The sequence below is a fragment of the Oryza brachyantha genome, chromosome 4, assembly GCF_000231095.2.
Source record: "Oryza brachyantha chromosome 4, ObraRS2, whole genome shotgun sequence".
Taxonomy (NCBI): domain Eukaryota; kingdom Viridiplantae; phylum Streptophyta; class Magnoliopsida; order Poales; family Poaceae; genus Oryza; species Oryza brachyantha.
Window position 1 is genome coordinate 1,537,998 of NC_023166.2, and position 27,303 is coordinate 1,565,300.

The following is a 27,303-nucleotide window of genomic DNA, read 5'->3' on the forward strand; positions in this document are numbered from 1 at the left end:
GGCCACCTTTGCCATTGTTGCATGCTGATCTTGTCCTCACGCTAGCTACAACTGTCTCTTGCTTTGATATGGGTTGGCTAGATCCACGATATATGAGATAGAGTAGCATTGAAATAATATATTGCTTCATATATATCGCATGGTAAGGCATAGAGTCTCAATCAAACAATAACATGTACAGATATGGAAATCAAAGCTGTGCTTGGTTAGGTTCCCTATGATGTAACCCTGTCTCTTTGTATGGGGGCGGGGGGCAAGGGTTTCCTCAAAGACATGTTCACCGTCATATTCAACACCCCACCAATACACATGACTATACCCTTCCTAGTAGGGGTGTGGTATTACTTCAGTATGGAGCAAGCAATGGATTTCCTTGAGCATGACTCGCTGTTGCCTCAACTTTGGAGATGTTCGTATATGAAGTATATTTTACTTTGATTATGTAAACAAACTCCAACAAAATATAGCATACCACCAGCTAATAGTCACTATTATGACTTTACAAAATTAGAATATACTTATGTCAATTTCATATACTTCAATTAATTAATGAACTACTAAATCTTTGCCATGAAGTGTGAAGAATATACATAACAACACTAGCTTGTGCCTTATTCGCTAGTGCCATTTCAGAAGCCTTGAAGGCCTATGTAAACCATGAGATAAATAATTTCAAACAACAGTGAGCAAGAGATAACCAACGCAACATATTATTGTACATGGGGTTATCTAATACTTATTAGATTATGAAGACATTCCATTACCAAGCTAGCCACAAAAGATGTCAGCTTTGGAGTTGTTACCTCAGAGACAAATTCAAATTTTGTCACGCCCAGAAATTTACACCAAATTTCTAAACAATAGCATGTATTAGATCTCGTTCCAGACATCAGCCCGAGTACACACTATGACAAATCAATACACAGTTCTACGACTTAAAAACAAATAAAAACAATTATCTATCGAAATGCAGCGGAAAAGCAAAACAAACTAAACCATCTAATCTTCAGCTTCAGCTGGCGATGACGGCTCCACACCACAGGCATTCTCGACAGCGGACTGAACCTCACTTCAACCTTAGGAACGACCTTCTTCTGACTTCTGACTCAAGCTCTGGCACTTGCTCTGGTGGGGAAAAATTAAGCAAGGCTGAGTACAAACCACTGTACTCAACAAGTAACACCCAAGAGAGGAGAATAATGAATACAATAGGATACAAGGAATAGGCTAAGGTTACATTGCACAAAAGCTACAAAAGCTACAGTAATTTAGCAAAACAATAGATAAAATAGACTGAAATAAAAGTAAAATAACATTTAAAATAATCATCCACTGTCCAACGTTACACCACGTTACAACAGGCCCAAACCACTGTCCAGTGTTACGCCACACTACAACAGGGTCAACCCTCTGTCCAACGTTAAACCACATTGCGACAGACCCAAACCACTGCCAATATTACACCACATTGAGCAGGGTCAAACCAGTTCTAAGATTAATCAAAATATAAAAGGTTCAACTAATCCCAGTGAATCTGTCAGTTCGCCCAATAACCGCGGGCATGGCTATTCGAATAGTTTTACTCTGCAGAGGTGTACAACTTTACCCACAAGACATGACTCCCAAGCATATTACCATGCCCCAATGTATCACCACGATACCTCAGTACGGAAACCATGATAAGACCTTTCACCTAATCCTCCCTAGACAATCGCACCGCACTTCAGGTTTCACCTCCTCCTTTACACCAAGTCGGGCAGCCCCCTCTTGTGTCTAGGTGAATCCGGAAGCAGCATAGGACCATCGTTACAACATGATTCCCATCCATACTCCATCACGCCCACCCTTGCCTAGGTACATCGAATAGGGACAAGCTAGACTACAAGTCTCACCGTTGCCCACTCTGGCTTGTGGTTAGTACGTGTAAGACTTTCAGGGTTTCCCGAGAACCGGTCCTTAACTGCCATGGGCACGACTCTCAAAACCATGCACCCACAGCTCACCATAAACAATATTTTAGTTGTATTAATCCACATCGGGAGATTAATAATGATTACAACCATTAAAGGTCTATCAAAGTGTAACAGTAATTAAATGATAATTGGTGAGCTAGTTGAACTAAGCATGGCTAAGCATTTCCTAAACCTATTTCTAGTCAAATTAACCCTGGGATGATAATAATAATGAGTGGGAATCAACGGATATAAAGGTAATAGCCTAATAGATAAATAAAAATAAATACATTTGCATAAACAATGCATGTTTGAATGTAAAGCGGGGAATTTTATAATCATGGGATCAATATGTTCAAAGAAGGGTGCCACTTGCCTTGCTTAGACCCACGAGGAACTTTGGCAATGACTTCGGGAACGAACGGCGCTCCGACGAGGTCAAAACCTATGACAAACAAGGCAAAACAAGAAAAACAGACTATAAAACTACTCAAACAGAGAAGGAAACTATTTTTAATGGATTCTTGGCATTTTTCTGGATTTAATGAAACTTGAATGGCCCTAAACGGAGACTAGATGAATTACTTATGAATTTTAGAAGATTAACTGTGTTTTTAAACTAAACAGAAAACCTTAATGAATTATTGCGCAATTAATCGGAGGCAATGACGTCAGCAGGGAGAGAGAAGGCTGACGACTAGGGCCCATTTGGCGGTGGGAGAAGGGGAGGATGAGGGGCTGAGAGGTGGGCCCGAGAGGGGGAGAGAGAGGAGAGAGGGGACCAGCCGGCTGATGGGTGGGCCCCGGCTGGCAGAGAGAGAAAACAGAGAGGGAAAGGGGACGGCGCACTCGGCTTCGGCTGGAGCGGAGGGCGGCCGGGCGGCGGTGGTCGGCAACCAGCGACGGAGGCGGGGTCCGGCGGCCAGCGGCGGCGGACGCTCAACGACGGCAGGTGATTGGCGGCGGCGGAGGCGAGCGGAGCGGCTAAGCGGCAATGGCAGAGGAGAAGGGAGGCGCCGGCCTTGATGGCGGCGCGTGGGAAGCGACGGCCGGTGACCGGCGTGACGGTGGAGCGGGCGGTGGTGGGCGGCAACCGGCGTCGGCGTCGCGAGGGTGGCGGACGGCAGGGACGGCCGGCAGGGGGTCGGCGAGCGACGGCCCCGGGCAGCACGGCGACGGCGTGCGACGTGGCTGCACGTGCACGGTGAGCGCTGAGGGAGTGAGGGAGGAGGAAGGGGAGAGGGTTTCACCGGGCAAACAACGAAGACGGTGACGACGACGCGGAGCGGCGTCGACCTTAGGGTGGCGCGGTGGTGCAGGAAGGCGAGGGGGAGAGGGGAGGGGAGATGGGATGCGGCGTTCGGACGGGGAGGCGGTGACGGTGCATCGCGGCGACGGGCGGCGGCGACTACCGGCGACCGGCGGCGGCGAATGGGAGCGGCGCACGGAGAACGCCGGCGGTGGGAACGACGACGGCTGGGGCGGCGGCGACCGAACGCGATGCACGGCGGCGACGACCGGGCGGCGCGCGCACGGAGGAAGAGCAGGGGGATGCAGTGGGGCGGCGGTGCGGAAAAGCGGGGGCGGCAAAACGACGGTGTGACGGCGACGACGTCGGGCGGCGACCCGGTGAAGAGGAAAGAAAGAGGGAGAGAGGAGAGGAGTTTCTCACCAGCGCCGGCGAAGGCGTAGGCGCGTCGGCGAGGAGATGGCACACCCGGTGACGGCCGGTGGTGAGCGAGGGCGGCGGTGGCACGCGAGATCGATCGGCGGCGTGGTTCCGACGGTGGCAAAGCGCGGCGGTGAGAGGCGAGCTCGAGAGGGAGCGAAGGGGGCGACGGCGTGACCGATGGAGGAATTTATGAGTGGCGGCTACCGCGTAGGGTGGGGAGGTCGGCGGCGGCGGGCGCGGGAAAGGGGGCGGCGCCTGCAGAAGCGGGGCGGTGGTTACGCCGGGCGACGGATTTGGCAGCGACCGGGGAAAGCAGACTGGTGGTTGCGCCGGCGTGAGGGAGCGGGGCGACGGCGCATGGCGAGGCGTGGCAGCGGCGCAGCGCGATGGCGCCAGCGCGGTGGCAAGTAGTGGAGGTTGGACGGACGCAGCACGGCGGCGCGAGCGCGAGGGCGACGCGGCGACGGGCGACGCATCGTGGGCACTCGGCTTGTGCCGTGGCGGTGAGGGGTGAAGGCAGAGGAGGGCGGCGGCGCGTGGTGTGAGCGCGACGCGGCATGGGCGAGGCGGCGAGGCAGCGGCCGACGGCAGCCACGGCGAGGCGGCGGCTGGTAGCTCGGCGTGACGTCTCGACGCGAGGGAGAGACGGGTGCCGGAGGATGAAGACGCCTCCGAGGACGGCGGGGTCACGGATGTGGAGCAGACGGGGAGGTAGTTAGGACGGCGCACGCGGATGTGGCCGGTGGTTGCGTGCGGCGGTTAGCAGCGCGGGAAGAGCGGCGGCCGATGCGCACGATGGTTAGGCGGCGCGAACACGGCGCGGTGAGGCGAGGCGCAAGGCGGTGGCCTCGGTGAAGTGGCGATGCAGCTTGCCGGCCGAGCGGCGGACGCGACCGGAGCGGCGGCTGTCACGCCCGGAGTTTTATCCCAAGCCTAAATATGTAAAAGAAATTCGTAAATAACAATTGGCTTAATTAACTCAGGAAAAATCCCTCTAAAGAAATTAATTTAATTAAATCGAGGTTCGCAAATCGATTAACTGGATTTAAACTCAAACTGCAGAAGTATAAAATTTGGCCAAACAAATTAATTTAAAATTCGGCAAAAGTGGGGCTTTCCTTTTTCCCTCCTTTTTCCTTTCTTTTTCCCTCCCTTCTCAAATTGGGCCAAAGTCCAATTTTCCAACCCTTCCTTTTCTTTTTCCTTTTTCTTTTTCCTCTCCTCCTTCCTGGGCCAGCCCAGCCGAGCCGGCCCATCTCCCCGCTCGGCCGGCCCAGCCGAGCCAGGCCTCCCGCCTCTCCCGCACGCGCCGCCTCCCTCCCGGGCCGCCGCTCGGCCCAGCTGCCCCGAGCCGCCAGCCCAGCTTCGCCAGTCCGCGCCCGCGCCGCGGCGAAGTCCGCCTCGCCTCCCTCCTCCCTTGCGACACTGACAGGCGGGCCCTGCCTGTCAGCGATCGAACCCGGGCGCCGGCCGAGTCCGCCTCCGCCCCGACTCCTCCGGGGCCGCGTCGCGCCGCCGCCAGGTCGCAACCGCCGCCGCCGCCACGGCCGCCGTCGCGTCCGCCACGTCGCCGAGTCGGTCTCCACCGGCCATCCCGCCCTAGCCGGCGCCGCCACCCTATAAAGCCCCCACCTCTCCGCCCCACCGCCACTTTTCGCCTCCTCCGTGCACCGCCGCTTCCTCGCCGCCGTCGATCGGTTCCGCTCGCCGGACGCCGTTCGTTGCCGCGGGACCGCGTCGCCACCGCCGCCTCGCCTTCGTCGACCTTCTGTCGGCTTCCGTCGCTTTCAGTGTGCACCCGAGCTTCCTCGCCGCCTCCTCGCCCTTTTCGCCGTCGTGCCCGACTTCGTCGTCCGCGCGTCGCCGTCGGCGCTCGCGACGTCGCCGCCCCGCTCCGTTCGCCATCTCCCGTTCCTCCTCCTCGCCGACGTGCTGCCGCCTTCCATCGCCGCTGGTGAGCTCTCCTCTCCTCTCTCCCTCTTTCTTTCCTCTTCGCCGCCGCTGCCGACCTCCGCGTGCCGTCGGCAAGCGACAGGAGCCACGCACCGCCGCCGCCGTGTCGCCGCCCGACGTCGTCGCCGTCACGCCGTCGTTTTGCCGCCCCTGCTTTCCCGCACCGCCGCCCCGCTGCATCCCCCTCCTCTTCCTCCGTGCGCGCGCCGCTCGGCCGTCGTCGCCGCGCCACCCCGGTGAGCCCGCTCTCCTCCCTTCCTCTATTTCTTCGTGCCACCGCGAGTGCGCCCCGCCGCTCGCCGTCGGCCGACGTCCTTCGCCACCACCCGACCCTGCCACTCGTCGCCGCTCCGAGCCGCGCAACCCCGTCGCCGTCTCCGCCTCCTCCACGCCGACTCGTCGTCGCCGTCCCTTCGCCCGTCACCACCTTCTCCGTCGCCGCCGCCGATCTCCTTCGCCGCTGGCCGTCACCACTTCTCCTGGCCCTCGCAGTACCCCGCCGCCGTCGCTGGTTGCCGACCGCCGCAGCTCAGCCGCCCTCTCCCTCCTCCGCTCCAGCCGAAGCCGAGTACGCCGTCTCCGCCGCATCCCATCCCCCTCTCCCTCTTTTTCCTCTCCGTGAGCCGTCGCCAGGGACGCCGCCGCCGCCGCGCGCCTGCGCGCCTTGGATGTCACCGCCACCCCTCCGCTCGCCGTCACCCCTGCCTCGCCGTGTGCCGCCGCCCATCGCCTCGCGCTGGTGGTCGCCGACGCCGTCGTCACCCTCCGGTCGCCAGTCGATGTCGCCGACGTCGTCGCACTCGCGCCGCCGGTCATCGCCGTCGCCACCCTCTGCCGCCGACGCCGTCTTCCCCTTCCGGCCGGGACCGCCTCCCCCTCCTCCTCTGCTCTGGGCCGCTGACGAGTGGGTCCCACTCGTCAGCCGTTGACTGCCCCTTGCCTCCTCTCTCTCCCCCTCCCCGGGTCCCACCTGTCAGCCGTTAGCCTCCTCTCTCCTCGCTAACGTCAGCAGCCCCATTAATTGCGCAATAAATCAATAAGGTTTTCTGTTTACTTTAAAAACACAGATAATCTTCTAAAATTCATAAGTAATTCATCTAGTCTCCGTTTAGGTCCATTCAAGTTTCATTAAATCCAGAAAAATGCCAAGAATCCATTAAAAATAGTTTCTTTCTCTGTTTCAGTAGTTTTTAGCCTGTTTTTCTTGTTTTGCCTTGTTTGTCGTAGGTTTTGACCCCGTCGCAGCGCCGTTCGTTCTCGAAGTCGTCGCCGAAGTTCCTCGTTGGTCTAAGCAAGGCAAGTGGCACCCTTCTTTGATCATATTGAACCTATGATTATAAAATCCCCCGCTTTTACATTCAAACATGCATTGTATTCAAATGTATTTACTTTATTTATCTATTGGGCATTTACCTTTATACCCGTTGATCCCCATTTATTATTATTGTCATCCCAGGGTTAATTTGACTAGACTTAGGGTTAGGCAATTCTTAGCCATGCTTAGTTCAACTAGCTCACCAATTATTATTTAATTACTGTTACACTTTAATAGACCTTTAATGGTTATAATCATTATTAATATCCCGTTGAGGATTAATACAACTAAAATATTGCTTATGGTGGGCTGTGGGTGCATGGTTTTGAGAGTCGTGCCCATGGTAATTAAGGACCGGTTCTCAGGAAACCCTGAAAGTCTTACACGTACTAACCACAAGCCAGAATGGGCAACGGTGAGACTCGTAATCTAGCTTGTCCCTATTCGACGTACCAAGGCAAGGGTGAGCGTGATGGAGTATGGACGGGCAATCGTGGTGTAACGAAAGCCTCTGCTGCTTCCGGATTCACCAAGGCACAAGAGGGGACTGCCCGACTTGGTGTAAAGGAGGGGGTGAAACCTGAAGTGCGGTGCGATTGTCTAGGGAGGGTTAGGTGAAAGGTCTTATCATGGTTTCCGTACTGAGGTATCGTGGTGATACGTTGGGGCATGGTAACATGCTTGGCAGCCATGTCTTGTGGGTAAAGTTGTACATCTCTGCAGAGTAAAACTATTCGAATAGCCGTGCCCGCGATTATTGGGCGAACTGACAGATTCACTGGGATTAGTTGAACCATTAATAACCTGATTAATCTTGGAACTGGTTGGACCCTGCGCAATGTGGTGTAACGTTGGCAGTGGTTTGGGTCTGTCGCAACGTGGTTTAACGTTGGGCAGAGGGTTGACCCTGTCGCTACGTGGTGTAACGTTCGACAGCGGGTTGGGCCTGTTGCAACGTGGTGTAACGTTGGACAGTGGATGTTTATTTTAAATGTTTACTTTACTTTTATTTCAGTCTATTTTAGCTACTGTTTTGCTAAATTACTGCAGCTTTGTGTAATTTAACCTTAGCCTATCCTTGATACCCTATTGCATTCGTTATTCTCCCTCTCTTGGGTGTTACTTGTTGAGTACGGTGGTATGTACTCAGCCTTGCTTAATTTTTCCCCCCACCAGAGCAAGTGCCAGAGCCTGAGTCAGGAGGTTGTTCTGAAGGTTGAAGTGAGGTTCAGTCTGCCGTCGAGAATGCCTATGGTGTGGAGCCGTCATCGCCAGCTGAAGCTAAAGATTAGATGGCTTAGTTGTTTTCCTTTTCCGCTGCATTTCAATAGATAATTGTTTTTATCTGTTTTTAAGTCGTGGAACTGTGTATTGATTTGTCATAATGTGTACTCGGGCTGATGCCTGGACCGAGATCTAATACATGCTATTGTTTAGAAATTTGGTGTAAATTTCTGGGCATGACAGCGGCGCACGACGACGGCGCAACCGGAGCAGTGGCGCACGACGATGGCGCTACCGGAGTAGTGGCGCACGACGACGGCGCAACCGGAGCAACGGCGACACAGGCGCGGCGTCGCGACACGAGCGGGGGCGGAGAGCGGCGCAAGCAGAGGCAAAGTGAGGCGGCAAGGGGTGTGGCCGACGGTGCGACGTGGAGAGGTCGGTGGCACGGCGTGGCGGGGAAGCTGCGCGCGGCCACAGCGACGCGGTGGGAAGGCGCGCGGACGCGAGGGCGTGGCGCGTCCAGGATGGCGGGTGCTAGCACGACGCGGCGGCAGCGGAGAGCGGCGGCGTCGCGGGGTGGTGCGGCCAAGAGGAGGCGAAGGGGCGACCGGGATGCAACGGTGACGACGACGCAAGGCCGTGGCGGCGAGGCGAGTGGGGTGCGGCCGAGACAAGCAAGGATGGCGGCATGGTGATGCAGTCGCGGGCGCGACGCGTGCGGGCGCATGCGTCGACTGGAGGTGGAAGATGGGGCTGACTGGTGGGGACCACCTGTCAGCGTCCTGGGAGGAGAGGGGAGGCGGCCTGGACTTGGCGCGAGAGTGGTGGCTGTGAGCCGTGGCTCGGCCCACGTGCGGGAGAGAGGAGGGGCAGATGGGAGTGAGGCTGAGGCGAGCCGAGCGGGCCGACGGGCTGGGCCGGGGGCCTGCTGGCCGGGAGGAGAGGGAAAAGGAGGAGTGAGCCGAGGGAGGCGATGCGGACTTTGAGCGCAAGTTAGGCGCGGCTCGGGAAAATTACGAACAGAACATGTACTCGTGAACAGAACTAAAACATGCGGGAATATAGATTCGCACGATGAATTAGATCCGAAACGCGAAACCATGCACTGTTAGCGAAACAATGATAGGATTGACGACACGCTAAATCGAGATTTAACGACTCGTTAAATAGGGATCTCACGACTTTAACGTAAAACCAATCTACGTGTACGAAATTAAATTTCATACTGTAGATCAATTTCACGCTAGCTGATTAGATTAGGAATTCTAAGCAATTAAACAGTAGATCAAGGATAGATTGATTTGCATGAGCAAAACGTATGCGAACCTGAGATTTGGTGGAGAGATTGGCGACGGACTGTTGCGTTTCCTCGCTGTTCGGCTAGGAAATCTAAACAATTAAACGATAGATTAATTTAGATTGATTCGCAAGAATAAAATATATGCGAACCTGAGATTCGGTGACAGATTAGATCGTGTTTCGCTGCTGCGAACAGGGATGCAACAGGGCTACTAGCGGCTTGCTGCGCAGCTGCTGGATAGGGGGCGACACAGCTGTAGCGGAGGCGCAAGAGGTGACTGGAGGTGCATGGGAGAGAGATGAGGGAAAGAGGCCAGGCTGTGGGGGGTATTTATAGGGGGAGCTACAGATAAATCTAGTTATCCATCCCCTATTAACAAGGAATAGATAAGGTTTCAAAGGGATAAGAAATAGAGTCCTAATTAATTGAAATTGATTTTACCGTGAGAGAGGAGGTGGTTGGGGGTGCACACAGGGATAAGGGGGAGAGGTGCGACCAGGGGAGGAGGGAGGATCGCACAGGCCGAGGGGGTAGGGAGGAGTTCGGCCAGGAGGAAAAAAAAGGAAAAGAGAAAAAGAAAAGGGAAAAAAAAGGGAGAAAGGGAGATGGCAAAAAGGAAAAAGGAAGGAGGAAAAAAAAAGAAATTCCCTCTAATTTTGCCGATTTTTATTAAGTTTGTTTGGGAAATTTTATTGACTGCAATTCAAATTTAAATCATGTTAATCATTTAAAATGTTTTCGGGACATTTTAGAATGTCCGAAAAGCTTCCAATTAAATTAAATTAATTTATACACTGGGTTTTCTCCTGAACTTTAATTAACAAATTGTTTTTAATGCATTATTTAATTATTTCTTGGCTAGGATTAAACTCAGGGCGTGACAAATTTCTACAATGGTGATCCTGCCGTCATTGTCTGCTGCCTTCTTTGATGTTGATCCTACAACATTTTTGTTCTGATAAGTTCAGATTATAATCTTTACAAAGCAACATATTCACTTTTACTTGTAAACAATCACTAAATCAAAACTAGAATGCTAAGCAAACCAAGCAACATATATAGTCCAAACACCACCACATCCTCAGTCCATGTGCTTCCCCAAGATGATGCCAACAGGTTCCTTCAAACAATCCTCAGGTTGACCTACATGCAGAATAAAATGTAACCGTTTTCCATCTTCCTTTCCAAGATCTGAATATAAGAATAAGAGCTCCTCTGAATATTAAACAATACATTCATGTGGTTACTGAATAGTCACTGCCTTCAAGCGGGTGAGATTATTAGCTATTTAAAATGGGATTATCAGTTTCAGTTTTGCATATGCTGATGCAAGAGTGGTAGAAACAGCTAGGCGCGCATACAATGATTAAATGTATCTTAGGCCAATTTTGTGTGTGTTGTTGGGGGTGTTCACGCAACACCAGTTTCTGAACAATAGTATACATTAAATCTCGGTCTAGAAATTAATCAGCCTATGTACACATTATAACAAAGTTAAATATACAGTTTCATGACTTAAAAACATATAAAAACAATTGTCTAATGATTATGCAGCGGGAAAGAAACAAACTGAAACTATCTAATCTTGAACACACGACAACATCTCCATTCTTGACGATCGGACAAACCTTACTCCTCAGTACTGCCTCCGTCGGACTCAAACTCTGGCTCCAAGGGGGTAAATTAAGCAAGACTGAGTATAAACCACCATACTCTACAAGTAACACTAATGGGAAAGGAAGATAAATGAATAAAATTAGATATCAAGGATAGGCTAAAGTTACTTTGCATAAAAGAATATTTATTTAGCAAAACAACTATTTAAATAGAATGGAAAAAATAAAGTACAACATTTAAAAACCGTCATCCACTATCCAACATTACACCACATTGCAGACATGCCCAAAAACCACCATCTGAACTATACAAGTTCCAAATTAATCAGGTTATTAAAGATGAGACTAATCCCGCTGAGTCTAGTAATTCGCCCCATAGCCGTGGACACGGCTATTTGAATAGTTTTATTCTGATCAGAGATGTACAACTTTACCCACAATACAAGGTCCCACAACATGCTACCATGCGCCGATGTATCACCACGATACCTTGGAAGGAAACCATAATAGAACCTTTCACTTAACCATCCCTATCCAATCGCATGACACTTCAGGTTTCATTCCCACCTTTAAACCAAGGCAGACAACCCCTCCTATGTCTAGGCAAACTCGGAAGCAGCATAGATCTTCACAGGGTCTATCCATACTCCATAAAGGTCAACCTTTTCTGGATACGTCGAATAGAGAAAAGGTAAACTACGACTTTGTTAACTCCAGAACTTGGATTTAGCCAATAACAATTATATATTTTAATTTGGGAGTTGTGCGAGAATGGTATTCGTAGGTATAATATATATATATATGTATGTATTTATTTTTGTGAAGACTTATAATTAATATACTTAGCTCTGTTATTTGACCAATTCATCTTATTTAAAAAGTTATATAAGCATTAATTATAATGTTACAATTTGTTTTATCATTAAATGCACTTTAAGCATGATCTATAATTTTTTTATTTTCACAATAATTTTGAAAAAGAAGAATGAACATACATAGATATAAAAAACAATGGTCACAAATAAAGTAATTAAGGGAACGATAGGAGTATATCTTTGGCGGCGGAACAACTTAATCGTACACGCATAATTGAGCATTAATTATTTGCGAATTTCTGTCCTCAGTTTGGTTGTATTAAGACTGAATACGACATTGTCAGTTCTCGGCATGTTACATTGGAAATGTCGAGCGATCGTGACATTAATTTGTTTGTTCACTTCCATATGTCGTTCAGCGGCAGATGCTGATTGGGGGAAGAGTTGTTGCCTCATTAATTAATTGCCCATTATTGTGGACTGGCTAATTAATTCCATTTCCATCTGCTCCTGCTGACTCACCGTCATGTACAGGCAGAATCGCTGGAATTATGGCGTCAAGACTCAATACATGAGGCTGTAGGCTGGATAGGTCCGAGATGGATTAATTATCAGGGACACTTTTACTAAGCTAATAGGCGATTTCGCGAGGCGGATAATGCAATTCAGAACATAAAATTGTAAAATGTTTATTTCAGTACATGGATTTGTGCAGTGCTTGCGAACTAAGTCTAACTATACACCTTGAATAACCTTCCCAAGTGAGACATATATAGATTAGGATATTACATGGATATGCATATCAGAAGAGCTTAGTGTTGATGGTGGCTTGTTTAACGTCAACTTAGCAATACAAATAAAGAGTCCTTGACAGCTAAACAGGAGCTTTCCAATTGCCAAATTGGTTTCCGAAAACCAATACAAATCTAAATTAGTATCCCTTCAAGCTGAAAAAAAAATCATAGAATTAACTAATTGCACTGATGTGTCAATAGAAACATCATAGTATTTTCTGAGTTTTTATGAAACAGGTCAAACCTTTAACATAAAGAAAATCTCCATAAAAATTGTAACATCAGTTTGAACTCTATATGTATTAGAATGGTCGCCGTGAATTGCGACAGAGTGTTCTAATCGGTATGTAACATAGAAAAATTAACTTCGGTGTACCATCTTTACTTTGGTAAGTAAGTAGTATAAAAGTTAATGCACTAAAACAAGGGTTTTACAAATTTGTGCACTAGACTGCACTAACCTCTCACAAGTTCATATACCTCCGGGGCAATTTACACAATTTTAAAATAGTTGATTTTTTACTTTATAATAAATTATTTATTTATTTGTATCCTCAATTTATATTATGACGTAATAAGATAATTCGTCACTCGTAGATCCATTCAGCACTTATGACCTAGCTTTACTTGTACGATCGCATTCCCATGATAGGTATGCTTTCATTCATTTAATGAAATATTGAGATGTTCCATGCCTACCTACCTAGCAGGCAATTCTAGCTGACACATTCATGTATATATTCCCTTGTTTATCCTTATAAATATCACTTTTAAGCAAGAATCTTCTAATCAATCATGTATCCCTATACTCTCTAATTCTCAGGGCTATATATATACCCTAAGAGCGACTACAATAAATGATGTAATTAAGCGGGCTCTAAAAATAGACATGTCATATTTATCGTTACGCGGAGGAGAGAGCATAGGAGAGAGAAGAAAAGCATGATACATATTTACAGCCAGTTGTAGCACAAGCTTCAAGATAATATATATATATATGAGATGAGGACCATATATTAATGATGTAGTATATATTTGCGTGTAACTATTATACAAGTTGATACTATATTAGCTCTTAATGATATGAAAATATTTTAGAGCCAGTAGTTAGCTCTTCTATTGACCATGCTCTAAGCGGTTATAGCTTAGGGTAGCTTTTCTGAACATTTAGTACAATCGTCCTTTGGATAACAGTAGTAATAACATTATCATTTTGGCAACGACATTGTATTGACCAAAAATGGTGTCAAAATTGAACTGTAGTACGAGGACATACTAGAAATTTAAAAATGTCCAAGGCAGAGGAGAAATTACTGCAGCATAGCTGGCTTATCCTGGCATGAAGGCAACCGCATGGACCAGTCACCACCACGATATAAGGCCTTGTTTAGTTTCTAGAAACTTTTTTCAAAAACATCGTATTAAATTTTTGATATCTAAATAAAGTATTAAATATACATGAATATTAAAACTAATTACACAATTACGAGGGAAATCATGAGACGAATCTGTTGGGCTAATAGGATATGATTAGCCATAAGTGCTACAGTAACCAACATATGCTAATACAAATTAATTAGACTTAAAGATTCGTCTCGCGTTTTTCAGGCGGAATCTAAAATTTGTTTTGTAATTAGACTACGTTTAATAATTCAAACGTGTGTCCAAAGATTTAATGTTATGTTTTTGCAAACTAAAAAATATGCACACAATACTAGTTAGTCCAGTGAGAACATAGCAATGGCAAGTCCAGTTTATATATATATATCTAGCGACATATAGGGATATGTGATAGCCATAGATATGATTGTCCAATCTAATATTCAGTCACTTGGTTTTATTTGTAAGCGATCGAGTTGTACTGTACATATAGCTTGATTATATTTGTGTTTGTAGCCACATGATGGCTAGAGGTAGAGGTAAACATGGAGGTGGATCCGCGAAGAGCATCATGGATATGGCGTCGGAGATTTTGGACGAATGGGCATTACGAATCGTTGTCCTTGTCAGTTTCGTTCTGCAGGTAGTCCTATTCTTGTTTGCAGGGGTCCGGCGGCGCCGCTCCTGCGACGTCCGGCGAACTTTCGTCTGGATATCGTATCAGCTGGCTGAGCACATCGCGAAGTACGGCCTAGGCCTATTCAAGCTCAGCTGCCCGGACCCGGAGCGGCAGCAGGTGGTCGCACTCTGGGCGCCGCTACTGCTGCTCCACCTCAGCGGCCCGGACACCATCGCCGCCTACGCCCTCGAGGACAACAACCTGGGGCGACGCCGGCTGGGGGAGGGTTTCCTCCCGCAGGTTGTCGCCGTCGCATATATTCTGTCGGCATCATTCCCAGAAGGATGCTGCAGCTGCACGGGGAACTACCTTCACCCGACGGCGTGGCTCTTGTTCGCCGTCGCCTTTGTCAAGAACTTAGAAAGGTTATGGGCGCTGGATTGCGGAACACTTGGGAGCATCCGCGACACCGTCAGGAAGCAGAAGCGCGACAAGAATGGATCTTCTCAACCTGGAGTAGTATGCAAGAGACAGTGCCAAGATCCCGATGATCTCCTGCTGTATGCTCACTCCCAGTTCCCGTTGTGCCGGGCCGCCCTGGTCGACTCCTCCTGGGTGGACATGGACATGGATACATCTCAATCTGACGCTGCTGGCGAGACGATATTTTCGGACGAATGGGGCTGGAAGGAGAAGTTCACGGTGTTCCAGATGGAGCTCTCCCTGCTGTACGACATCATCTACACCAAGGCGCGTGTTATCCACACCTGGTATGGCTACTGCATCCGTCTGGTTTCGCCGGTGGCCACCTTCGTAGCGTTGCTGCTGTTCCATCTCAGCGATAGCAGCGGCTGCACTGGAGGTGCACCACGAGCTGACGTCGGCATCACCTGCTTCTTGCTGGTTGGTGCAAACGTATTCGACGCAGTGCCGCTGGTGACAGCGGCCGGGTCGAGCTGGGCGTACGCTGTCCTGGTCAGCAGAAGGCCGAGATGTCAGTGGCTCTACCATAGAGCGGTTTGCAGTGGGAAATGGCACCGCCTTCGCCGCTGGCTGGTGCGTCTCCGCCGGCTTCTCAACGTGGACGGCAGGAGAAACTGGTCAGGCGCCATTGGGCAGCACAACCTGTTGCAGCTGTCAAAGAAGAACCACTCCAGTACCTGTACCTGTACCTGTACCACAGTGCATATTCCTGAGCATGTCATGGAGTTAGTGTTCAAGAACATGGTGGCAATCATTCTGAGGTTACCAGACTCGGATGACGCCGACTGTGGTACCGAGCACAGTTCATCCAATTCTTGCTGCATGCAGATCGTCGACCCAGGTGACATCTGTGGACAGCCGACCCAGGAGATCAGTAGTTGCTGCACGGTGTCGCCGGATTTGCCCGTCGACTCTCAGCGCAGCACGATCAAGGCAGACAGGGGACAGCTCGCCCTGCTTAACCACGGGCTGACCCAATATCTCGAACGGTACATCCGCGACGAGATCCAGGAGCAAATCCTCATCTGGCATATCGCCACGGACATCTACCTCGCCAAGAATGCTGAAAGAGACGACGCCTCCTCGCAACTCGTGGAAGCAGTCAAGCTTGTGTCCAACTACATTATGTTCCTCCTGGTGGAAAGGCCATCCATGGTACCTGGCCTCGCCCTTCTCAGGCAGTACGAAGCAACCCGGGATGAGTTGCTCCAGAAGAACACGGATGGCCATAAAGATGCAGATAATCATGGCAGATGTCTGGTTACGATGAAGAACATGTCCAGCAACAATGTTTCCAGTGGTGATCGTGATCGGAGTGCACTGCCACTTGCCAGCAGGCTTGCTAGCAAGCTGCTCAAGAAGCCAGTCAAGGTAAAATTTTTGTTTGACATGTGGATGGAGATGTTGCTGTTCGTGAGTCACCGGTGCAGTAGTGAGGCCCACGCCAAGCAGCTCAGCAAAGGTGGCGAGCTGACGACCATCGTGTGGCTTATGGCGAAACAAGCTGGCAAATTCTACACGGACAAAAGGATCAGTGGGGAAGACCAAGACGATGGATCAGACGAAGAACAGAATGATCCTTCGGAGACCTTTTTTAGTAACCTTGAAAACCTTGAGGTATCATAATTTTCAGCGTAAAATTTTCATATCTCAAAGTACTTTTTAAGAATGATAAAAAAGTTATATTTTCGATAGACACATGTGTCCGTGCTCACTTACGCTAGACATGTGTCGGTGTGTTGCAACCGATTTCATATAAGAGTATTACAAATTGTAAACTATGTCTATTTTGATGTATAATCTCGTCGTGTCGTCTCATGAATTCCTTAACATTTTGTTAGCTGTTTCAGTTATGATAGTATTCTTCAGTTACCTTAGTTGCCGCTGGCGCTGAGGACGATCGTGTGACGGTGCTGCTGGTGTTGATTTCATTTGTAACAAACTCCTTGTGATTCATGGGTACAATATATAAGAGAGAACAGAATCAAGAAAAGGGAGAAAGGTTGCTAAGTTCGCAGGACCAAAAACCCTAAACTTGCTCGGTTCTTCCTTTGTTTTCCAGTTCGTCAGTTTCATCTAGTTACTACGGCGTCCGAAAATTTCAGAGCGTGGGAGAAGACAGAGAGCTAGCTGGTGGACAGATTACAATACTTAAGAAATCGGTATGCCAAATAGACTTAAGGAGAAAATAATTAATAACTTTTTGTTGTGTTCTTGAACAGGTTATTTACTGTAGAAGTCCAACGAACACGCACAAACATATCACACCCATGTCCACATGTATAATGATGCTTCACACAATGCATTTATAGACGTTTGCCTATATTCGAGGTAGATGTATAATTAATACTAATCATTTGTGTCATGTCACTTTAAATGGAGTATTTATGATGGTTTTGATGTATATTAATTACCTTAACAGCTCAGTTTTTTCTAACATGGCAATAGAGTTAAAAGAGAGAGTCTAAAACAAAGAAATGATTTCCTCTCCATCAAACCGGGTCCACGAAAGAAAGGACCAAGGCACCGAGAAACTACTGACATTCCGTTGGGGAGACTCGACTGGTTTCAAGCAGATCCTAGCTGGATCGAGTGCGGCGCTGCCACCATGTGCAGATGGTGTGCTCCCACCTCCGCTTTTCTCGTGCATAGATAACATGCTCGCCCTTCCCTCTCCTGCGCCCGCCCTCACTCCCATTCCATCCCAGTTACATGACCTAGCATCATCGCTCCGGATCTATCCTAGTTCCATCCTAAATCTCCGAGGCCCCAGTTCCATGAATCCACTTCGACCACCCTCCCTCATGTTCCAGGCGAGGCAAGCCAAGGTGCTCCCGCCGCACTCACTGCCCGATTTGCTTAAGTCGCTTGAGATCCCCCGATATTGCTTAAGTCGCCTGAGATGCCTCGATACTGCTCTTGGATCCACTTCAGTTGCTGTTAACCCCGCCGTACTAGCTAGCTGTAACACATCATCTACACCACTTCCAAGTCTTCAATCCACCAGTTTTCTAGGGTGGTGGACAAGTTCCTCTCCCATAGGCTCCAATGAAAGGTACATTTACTTAACAAGTCATAGTGTGCTTGATCAAGGTTGGATTTTTCTAATGCGTTGAATGTTAATCAGTGGAATTTGTAGTTAAATGTGTTACAATTTTTTAAGGATGTACCCAACAGTAACTATTCAAGGCATTGAATATCTCTTTTTATTTTTTAGGACAATAGTAGTCCAGAAAATTTCCATTTAGTTGGCAATACAACAAGCAGAAGTACAATTTCTTCAATTGCTCCAAGTTTGAAAAGAACTCTGCCAACTGAAAGCAATGCACAAGACAAACAAACAATTGATGTTAATGAAGATGAAGCTATATAAGATGGTAGGACTGAGAAGCGATTGAACTAGACTAAAGATGAAGACGTTAGATTGGTAAGTAAACTTTCTTAGTCCGTAAACTTTGTGCTTGGACTGTTGGAAAATTCTGCTTCGCTGTAAACTTTGAGTTGTTGTTTTCCAAACGTAGGCTTATGCTTGGGTGCATAACTCAAAGGACCCGATTGATGGAATCGACAGGAAGTCAAATCAGTACCGGGCAGATGTTCATCAAGAAAACAACAAATTAAACCAACAGAGGTTTGCCGCAGGAGAAACTGGAACCAACTCAAAATCTGTTGAGATCGTGTTAAGAAACCAGTAACTGATTTCCATATGGTTGCTAGGTAAACACCAACACAGTGCATAGAAGTAGTGTGAATACACCAATCGATGGAAATTGCTGAAAAGATGTATGCTTCTACTCATAATGGTAACGAATTCATGCTAAAGCATATATGGAAGGTTGTGAGAGCTGAAAGGAAGTGGTTTGCATATGTCAAAAAATTAGAACATGAATAAAAGAAAAACAAAGGTGCAACTAATAGCCCAGCTATGGTGGTGAATTTGAAAGATAATCCTAATGTTCTCCCATGTGCTGAAGTTTGAACTAGGTGATTTAGTCTGGGTGCACTTGTGAAAAGATAGATTTCCAGATCTGAGAAAGTCTAAGGTGATGCCTAGAGCTGATGGTCCTTTCGAAATCATTGTGAAGATTAATGATATTGCATATATACTTGAGTTGCCTCTCGAGTTTGCGGTTAGTCCCACTTTTAACATTTCTGATTTAAGGTCATACTTGGAAGAAGAAGATACGCTTCAGTTTAGGACGACTCTAATTCAATAGGGGCAGGAGGATGAGGACATCACTCCTTCGGATATATACAACAATCCTGCGTTAGTCATTCAACGTCCAACCACAAGAGCTCATGTGTGATAATTGAATTTAGAGGTGAGCTCGTTCCTAAGTTATTCTTTATATAATTTGAGAATAGATTGTTACCCAGTGATTATATTATGATTAGAAATAATGGAGAGGACAAAGAGATACTTAAAGAGGGACTTATAGGTGTGGAGGACCAGCAAGAGCATGTCCAAGTCAAGATAGAGGTTCAAATCAAGTCAACCTAGAGTAAGTTACAGAGTCGAGGACTAGCCTGCACTAAAACGGCATCCAGGTCGCATACATGCTCAGATTGGGGAGTTTTTTTATATGTATGGAAAGCTAAGATAAACTTACAAATGGTTCTAATACCATGTTCAAAATCATTATGAGTTATCGGGAATCGACCGAACAATTTGATGTCCAAAATCTATCCTACTAGTATTGTGTCCCCGAATTTTGGGCTTTGGGCCATGTATCATGTTGGAGCCCACTAGGGTTGCATCATGGGGTATTTGTACGACGCTGAACTCCATAACTCCATATACTAGTAGCCATGACCACCTTTTGGGTTTGAGATTTTGTTTAGATTAATCTGTCAAGAATAGTTTCACCGATCCTTCGGTTTGTGAGACCCTAACTTATGAGCTTAATCATTCATATGCAATTTGGTGGCAATCTTCCTTGTTCTTGTTTGTAAATAGGGCTTAGCCTTCTTGGTAAGGTCAAGTGAATTTTGACACAATTGATAACCAGAGGAGTCATGGTGTTATGACTGTGAGGCTTAAGAGCATCTTCGTTAAAAAACCACATAAACTTGTGTTGCTACTCCACCAAATCGACTATTTGTCTGAACCTTTCAGAAGATTGAGAACTCCTGTCCACATCAGGTACCTTCAGGTCAACCATGATCAATGGCGAGGCTAGGACTAGGTTCAGGGAGAAACCGAAGTCAAGATGGTCGGGATGAGATGTGACAGGGTTGGACTAGAGTCAGGATCCTTGGAGGTGAACATCAGCCAACGGTGGGATCGCAACTAAGTTCAGGGAGGAGCTAAGGTCCAAACGATCGAGGATGTTGGTGACGATGTTGAATACGAGGTAGCCCATAGTGAAGGAACACCGTGTGGGAAATGATTTGTAACGTGCTCCACAAAGTTGAGAAATTTGAAAAGAGGGAATTTAATTTGGCAAATTAAATTCATTTTTATAAATTAAGGGGATGAGTCCTACTCCTAGTAGATGATAGAGTTTTTGGTATAAATAGGTGAGGGGTTGATGCCCCAGATACATGTATAACTTGTGGAAGAAAGAAAGTAGGGTTTTTGAATGCACTTTATAACATAACTTGATGCAATCAAGTTGATCTCTACTTTTAGCCTATCTTCGAGTTGTGTTTTTAGCAGTGAGGCGATCACGATGAGTTAATCACTTTAGAGGGATCTTTTTATTTTTGCTTAAAGGATCTAGTTGATTCATTTTTTTACCATTCAACCCACTCTGGTTGGTATGGTTTCTTGTATTTCGATCCTCCACACCTTACACGTCCGTATACCGTGGATGCAATTTATTTATTAATTAGTTTACACCCGGTAACATAGACAAAAAGAAAATCTCCACCAAAGACAAGCAAAGGACAGAACATGACCCAGGCACACATAGATATATGGCGTTCGTAGGAGGATCAATTTCTTCGGTGGCCACCTTCCAGCCTGAGATTGCCCTGCTGACGCACCTCCTGATGGAGATGAAATTCACGCCTGTGCACCTCCTTACGCACCCTGTGATGCACCCCATGATGATTCAGATCCAAATACTCGAATCTATCCAACCTAGTTAAAGTGCCAGATGTCCATTCCTGCAGGCAGAAACCACCCGACAAAAATCAGCTGCATAATTTGACGATAATTTATAGTTTTAATTCGTGTTTAGCATGCAGTAGATTGATAAAAACCTTGTGAATTTGCTCGAGCTCCTTGATTTTTCGTTGCAATTTCTTGTTTTCTTCCTCGAGGCGTGTGTTATCTTCCCTCTTTCTTTCCAGCTTCGAGCTGAGGTATTCCTTCTCCCTCTTCACGCTTTTCAGGTTTTCGTCGAATGATTTGATCTCTGCCCTCTTTTTGTCGAGCTTTGAGTTGAGATACTCCTTGTCCCTCTTCAGTCTTTGGGTTTCTTCCTCGGCAGCCATGGCTTGCTCCTTGAGAGACTTGTTTTCCTCTCTTTTTCTCCTCAGTCTTGACTCGAGATCTTCCATTTCTGCCTTTAAATCGCCCTGGAATGAACCCAAAAAACAAACAACGAAAGCAAACTCAGCAAATGGACACGCCTGAATCTTGCGTGTGCACTGCATTTGGTACAGACCGGGACAACGGATTCAATCTTGACACTGTATGCTATCTTCTTCAGACGTTCATAGAGCTTCCCCACATCCACATGTCCACCTATTTCCACAATCAAGCTGCTGCCATCTGAACTGTACTTATGATTCTGGAGACCTATGTATTGAACATGGTAAGATTATCAGGTATGAGAAGTAATTCTTTGTTGATTGTAAACAGAATTTTCTCTGAATTGGAAGAATTTTTTCTGAAAAAATAACCAAAATTTTGGTAGAGAACGCATCAATCAGGACACACAGGTAAACCTGAAATTTTGACACTATTGGTCTGAAATTATAAACACTGGCCGGGAGAGAGAGAGAGAGAGAGAGAGAGAGTAAGAGAGGGAACACAGAAGGAACAATGTTGTGAGAATCTAATGTTATATTGATCACCTGATGAATTACGAACGAATCAAACGCAAGAGCAGCAGGGAAGACTGCAGGGATCATTATACCTGGGACATCGTGATGAATTGCATCTTGGATCTCTTTGCGGCTCGCGCACCGAATTTTCAGCTTCGTGTGCTTCATGTCGCCCTGCCAAATTACATCAGCCACAAGAAATCCATCAAATTATTGATGCTTGGACCAGGAGAAAAACCCAATATATGCAACAGAAAGTACTCAAGAACATCTCATATACCATTTGCTCCAGCTCGATCGCCAAACAAAAAGGTGCAGATCGGGAAAAATTATAAGGGGTGCTGATGGCTGCAAGATCAAGTGCAGGTACTATAGCAATATGAAATCGATCCTGGGATATGGCGGTATATATATATATATTCTACCTAGAAGGCACGCAATGACGAACTTCGTCACCTCCATCTGGATGCGCACTGACTGGTAAACTATGTAGTCGGTACATTGACCTTGACCTGTAAAGCAAGGTACGGCAGTCGTTGAATATATTAATATCTATGCTGAAGATATTACACCGGATCGGCCTAACTTGACTTGCTTTTCCAATCTATCCAAATCAGCAAGACGATGACTTGAAGCATTGCATACCTGTAGCTGAGTGGAATAGCTGAGGGGGTGATTTGGCTACGGTATATTTGTACATGAAAACTAGTTTGGAAATAAAAACGTCGTATACATATCCTTAGCAATTTGAATGCCAAGCCTGGAAAATAAACTTAAATGAGTAAAATCTAGAAAACAACTGTAAATTTAAAATTAAAAATTTAAATTTTAGTTTATAAGAATAAGCTTGAGAAAAAGATATGGGTGAGAGTTTCTGCTGCACTGGAAAAAAAATAGTATCTCCAGAGATCTCTGGAAATCAAGACAATCTCTCTCTATCTCGAGGTCAAAAGTGATTCTCCAAATAAAACAACAATGCGACACGTCAGCCAGCGAACAATAGTCGTCCAAAAAACATAATGCATGCGCACAGCTCACTCACCACTCACCAGTAGTTAAAACCAAAAAAGAAAAAGAAAAACGAGAAAAAAAAAGAAACATGTATTCCATGAGCGGGCCAGTACGATGTCGGCAGTCAAGCTGATGGTGTCATCGGACGATCGTATGGTTTGTTTAAAAAAAAAAAAAAAAGCTAAACGACATATTTATGAATATAAATTAATTTATAAATAAAAAATTTTATAGATGTGTTCAAAACCAAACTGGAAAATTGCTTTGATAGTTGGAGACGCCACAACGATGTCGTGAACGGTGACTCCCATCTGGCCGGCGATGCTCTACGTGCAGAAGCTGAAGGAGGGAGAAACAGTGGTAGGTCCCCACATCAGCAAATTTGTGGCTCGTAATGGGTTTAATTGGATCATCACGGTTATACTCCTAACTGAACAAACAGCGTTGCATCTGAATATTTACGGAAATAATTAATTCAGTAGAAATAAATAAAATGAGAAAAAAAATCAGGTGCTATGGCCGCTTTCTGCGTTCAACGGTGAGTACATTGACCACACAACTACATGTCAATTAATAAAAGGGGTTGCCTATACATCATGTGATAGAAAATCCCACCTCCTATCATTCAAAATTTGGACCATTTGATCTGCTTTAAGATTTGTGCAAACTCTAACCCTATTTCTTTCTCCACCCCTTTTCCTCTGCTCGCCACCACCCCACGGTGCCGCCACCATCGCCCCACCGCGCCGCCACCGCCGCCGCCCCACCGCACCGCCGCCCGCCTTGCCGGCTGGCCGAAAGGAGTCAACGGCGCCGGTGAGACCCCACTCCCCAACGAGCCCCCTCCCCGCTCCCCCTTCCCCTCTCTCTTTCTTCTCAAGGTGGTTACGACGCTGCCCCTCCCCGCCCCGCCGTCTTCCCTGTCTCCGGCGGCTCCCCCCGCCGGATCCACCACCACTGGTTGCCGTCTCCTAATCTCCGCTTGCTTTGCCCCCGCCGCCGATGCCGACCCACCGCCCTCCTCCATCCATGCGGCTTCGGTGGCGGCGTCGCCGCCTCGCCGCTCGCCGGAGTCCACCGCCGGTCCTCTGCCACCCACGGCCATCCCTCTAAGCCCGGAGGAAAACCGCCCCCCCCCCCCACCCTAACCCCAAACCCTAACCCGTATGCTCATTGCCAGAGTTGGGGGAGTCATCGGCGCCGGAGAAGAAGAGGAGCTCGCTGGAGTTGGAGGAGAGAAGCTCATGCACGAATCTTGGCATGGATCCAATGGTTCAAAATCTATAAGATTTTATCCTCAAATTTCATTCGAATGTCATATAGCAATTCCGTTAATAAAATACTACCTCCGTCCATAAATGTTTGACGCCGTTGACTATTCGTCTTATTTAAAAAATTTTGTCAAATATGTAAAGCTATATATGCATAAAAATATATTTAACAATACACGAAATGATATAGAATAATTAATAATTAAGTAAATTTTTTAAATAAGACGAATGGTCAAACATGTATTGAAAAGTTAACGGCGTCAAACATTTTAGGGATGGAGGGAGTACTTAATTGTCGACTAATAAATCATATGTTATCATCTAATTATCCGTTTTCTTAACTTTTGTATTCTACTGGCGCTATCCCATAGAAGTAAATTGAGCTTGTAGCTACAAGTCAACACCGTTAATTTAAAATTAATCTCCTAATTGCTGATTACGTTTTAAGGCAAACAACTCAAAAAAAACTATACACTGTTAATGCTTGTATTTGTATATATCAGTTCATCCTCAAGAGTTAATATCTACAAACGATACATATACCATTGTAATATAATTATTTATTAATTATGCGATTTCCATAACAAATTCTTCAATTCTATAATATTAATAAGATGGTCCTGAGATATTAGCAATATTTATATTGCCCCTTTTTATTAGCTTTATTACTCCTATTCTAGATCCTATCGTTTATTCTTATGAAATATAATATAAAAAGAAGGCAGAGGAAAGAGATATAATGAAATTCTTGATTCGATCTTCCGACCTAATTTATTTGATTAATGGATCAATAACCAAACCCCTTTTTATGAAAAAGGAGAGTGGTCTTATTCAAAATCAAAGTGCTTCGTAATCTTCAACCAGTTCTGTGCTTCAATATAATTTCCCGGAGTAAGAGCTATAGCTTGTTTCCAATACTCAGCAGCTTGATCAAACCAAACTTCTGCAATTTCCGAATCACCCTGTAGAATGGCATGTTCTCCCCGGTCGGAATAGGTAGTTCCTTCTCCCATTTGATATATTCGTATCCGAGAATCAACAAACTCTACTCCGCATTTTTGGCAAAACCTTTCATCTTCGTTTTCAGCTCCGCTCGCGCGAGAATTTCTACAAGCACAAAATCTGCTTTTTATGGGTCCAAAGATTCTTTCGCAAAAAATCCATTTTTTTCTGGTTTATCGGTTTTATAATGAAAAGTAGAGGGCCTCGTGACTTCGCCAACGACTTACCCATTAGGTAGTATTTTTTTAGCCCAAGAGTAAGGGTACTAGATTGATCCTCCATTGGTGGTCACCGGGAATCATTAGTTCCACGATGTCTATCATCTGATAGGAATTGAAGCTTCCTGCAAATCGTTTCTGATACGATAGTCATAGCCGTGCGGATGCTCGATGGACTTCATAAACTCGTACATAATATCTGCAAATCCATAGTGTACGTACGTAGCCAATTCATCCTTCCAATACAGCATATATATATAAGGTAGACAAAACATTGCATCATGGGATTGGGAATATCCAATAGGCTGGGATAAACCATTGGATCATGCGATGGATAAGAAGTGGACACACGCTCACGAGGGAACGTAGAGGAGAGGACCAATATATGAATGCTTTTTAGTAGTAGAGATATTACTTGTTAGCATTTTTTGAGGTATTAATTAATCCATAATTGCCATACAAAGTTATTACAGTGAGTAATTTTATGGTACTTGAGAAGATATTAGGAGATACTATTTTTTCTACATAAATTTTGGTATCTCTCGGTACCTACTCAAGGAGATACTATTTGCTCTATTACAATTCATTCGGATTATCCTCAAACCTAGATAGATATATATAAACACATGATGCCCTGCTTAGCGGCAAGGCTTATAAGTTAATCCTCGTACATACAGCGCCAAAAAAATACAAGCTGATATGCATTCAGCTAAACTTTCGATACGCTACTCTACCACTGGTGCAAATTATTTCTGATCAACATGAGACAAAACCCTCCCCACGTAAACTTTTGACGTCGTACCAAACCAGCACTCAAAACCTCGAGGATAGATTTATAGATTATTGCTATTCAATGCCAAAACACAAGGTTAAAACCTAGATGGCAGGTGTACGATGTTACTTGGTATTCAAATGTCCAAACCTAGATAAATCTCTATCTCCTGCGTGCCATCTTTCTTTCGACCTGACTAGCAACCCATTTATGACCGCCGATACAAAGCATCAACACATTGCAATAGTAATAGGATATGTCTTCAGGAGCACTAATAGTGCCATAGCAGTCATTAATAGACGGGTTCGGGCCTATATATTAATGTCTTAGTATGCCCTAGCACTAATATATAGCATCCTGGTTTCTAATAAGTTAGTGAAACATTCGTACTGCTACAACGTCTTTATGGTATATAGCATATTCCAAACAATAAAAACACTACATTACGGCCTCCGGTCTAGGACAGGATTTATTAATGGTGAACCACACTTTCCTTTCTCTCACTGAGGATGCAGACAACTCACTTTGCATTTGGGCCAGCATGAGCATCTCTGGAGCACAGAGCTCCTAGTAGATATGTCATTCCAAGTGGCTCCCTTCTCACAGGGAGACTCGCGATTCCTCCCCTCTGCCTTGCCCTCTGCCTACTTCACCGCTGATACTGGGCTCCAGTGTGCTTCCTCTCCAGCGATGCTCCAATGAAATTCTATTGCAGACCCTGAACAACAAATCAGAAGGCCTAGGCTTTTTCTATAGCTGGATCGAGGTTCAAGCTCATATGGACAATGAGGACAATGGATGGGGAGCAGGGAGGCTATGTAAGCTACTAGATCTAGAGCTTTGATTGGCAGTTTTCCAACGCCTCGCCATCCCGCTTGCACCGCTCGTCAACATTCCAATACAAGTA

At 46.4% G+C, this 27,303-nt stretch overlaps 2 protein-coding genes across 2 annotated transcripts; one reads left to right on the forward strand and one right to left on the reverse strand.

Moving 5' to 3' along the window:
* Positions 1-14,601: 14,601 nt before the first annotated feature.
* On the forward strand, positions 14,602-18,821 carry LOC121054148. Its single transcript, XM_040523016.1, has 2 exons — positions 14,602-16,743; positions 18,648-18,821. Exons 1-2 carry the CDS (start codon positions 14,602-14,604, stop codon positions 18,819-18,821), a joined length of 2,316 nt encoding a protein of 771 aa, XP_040378950.1.
* Positions 18,822-20,863: 2,042 nt separating this feature from the next.
* On the reverse strand, positions 20,864-22,568 carry LOC102717334 (trichohyalin-like). Its single transcript, XM_006652030.2, has 5 exons — positions 22,403-22,568; positions 22,215-22,296; positions 21,741-21,874; positions 21,334-21,651; positions 20,864-21,237 (listed from the first exon to the last, which is right to left on the reverse strand). The coding sequence occupies exons 1-5, from the start codon at positions 22,403-22,405 to the stop codon at positions 21,064-21,066; spliced, it is 711 nt and encodes a 236-aa protein (XP_006652093.1). The 5' UTR covers positions 22,406-22,568; the 3' UTR covers positions 20,864-21,063.
* Positions 22,569-27,303: the final 4,735 nt, after the last annotated feature.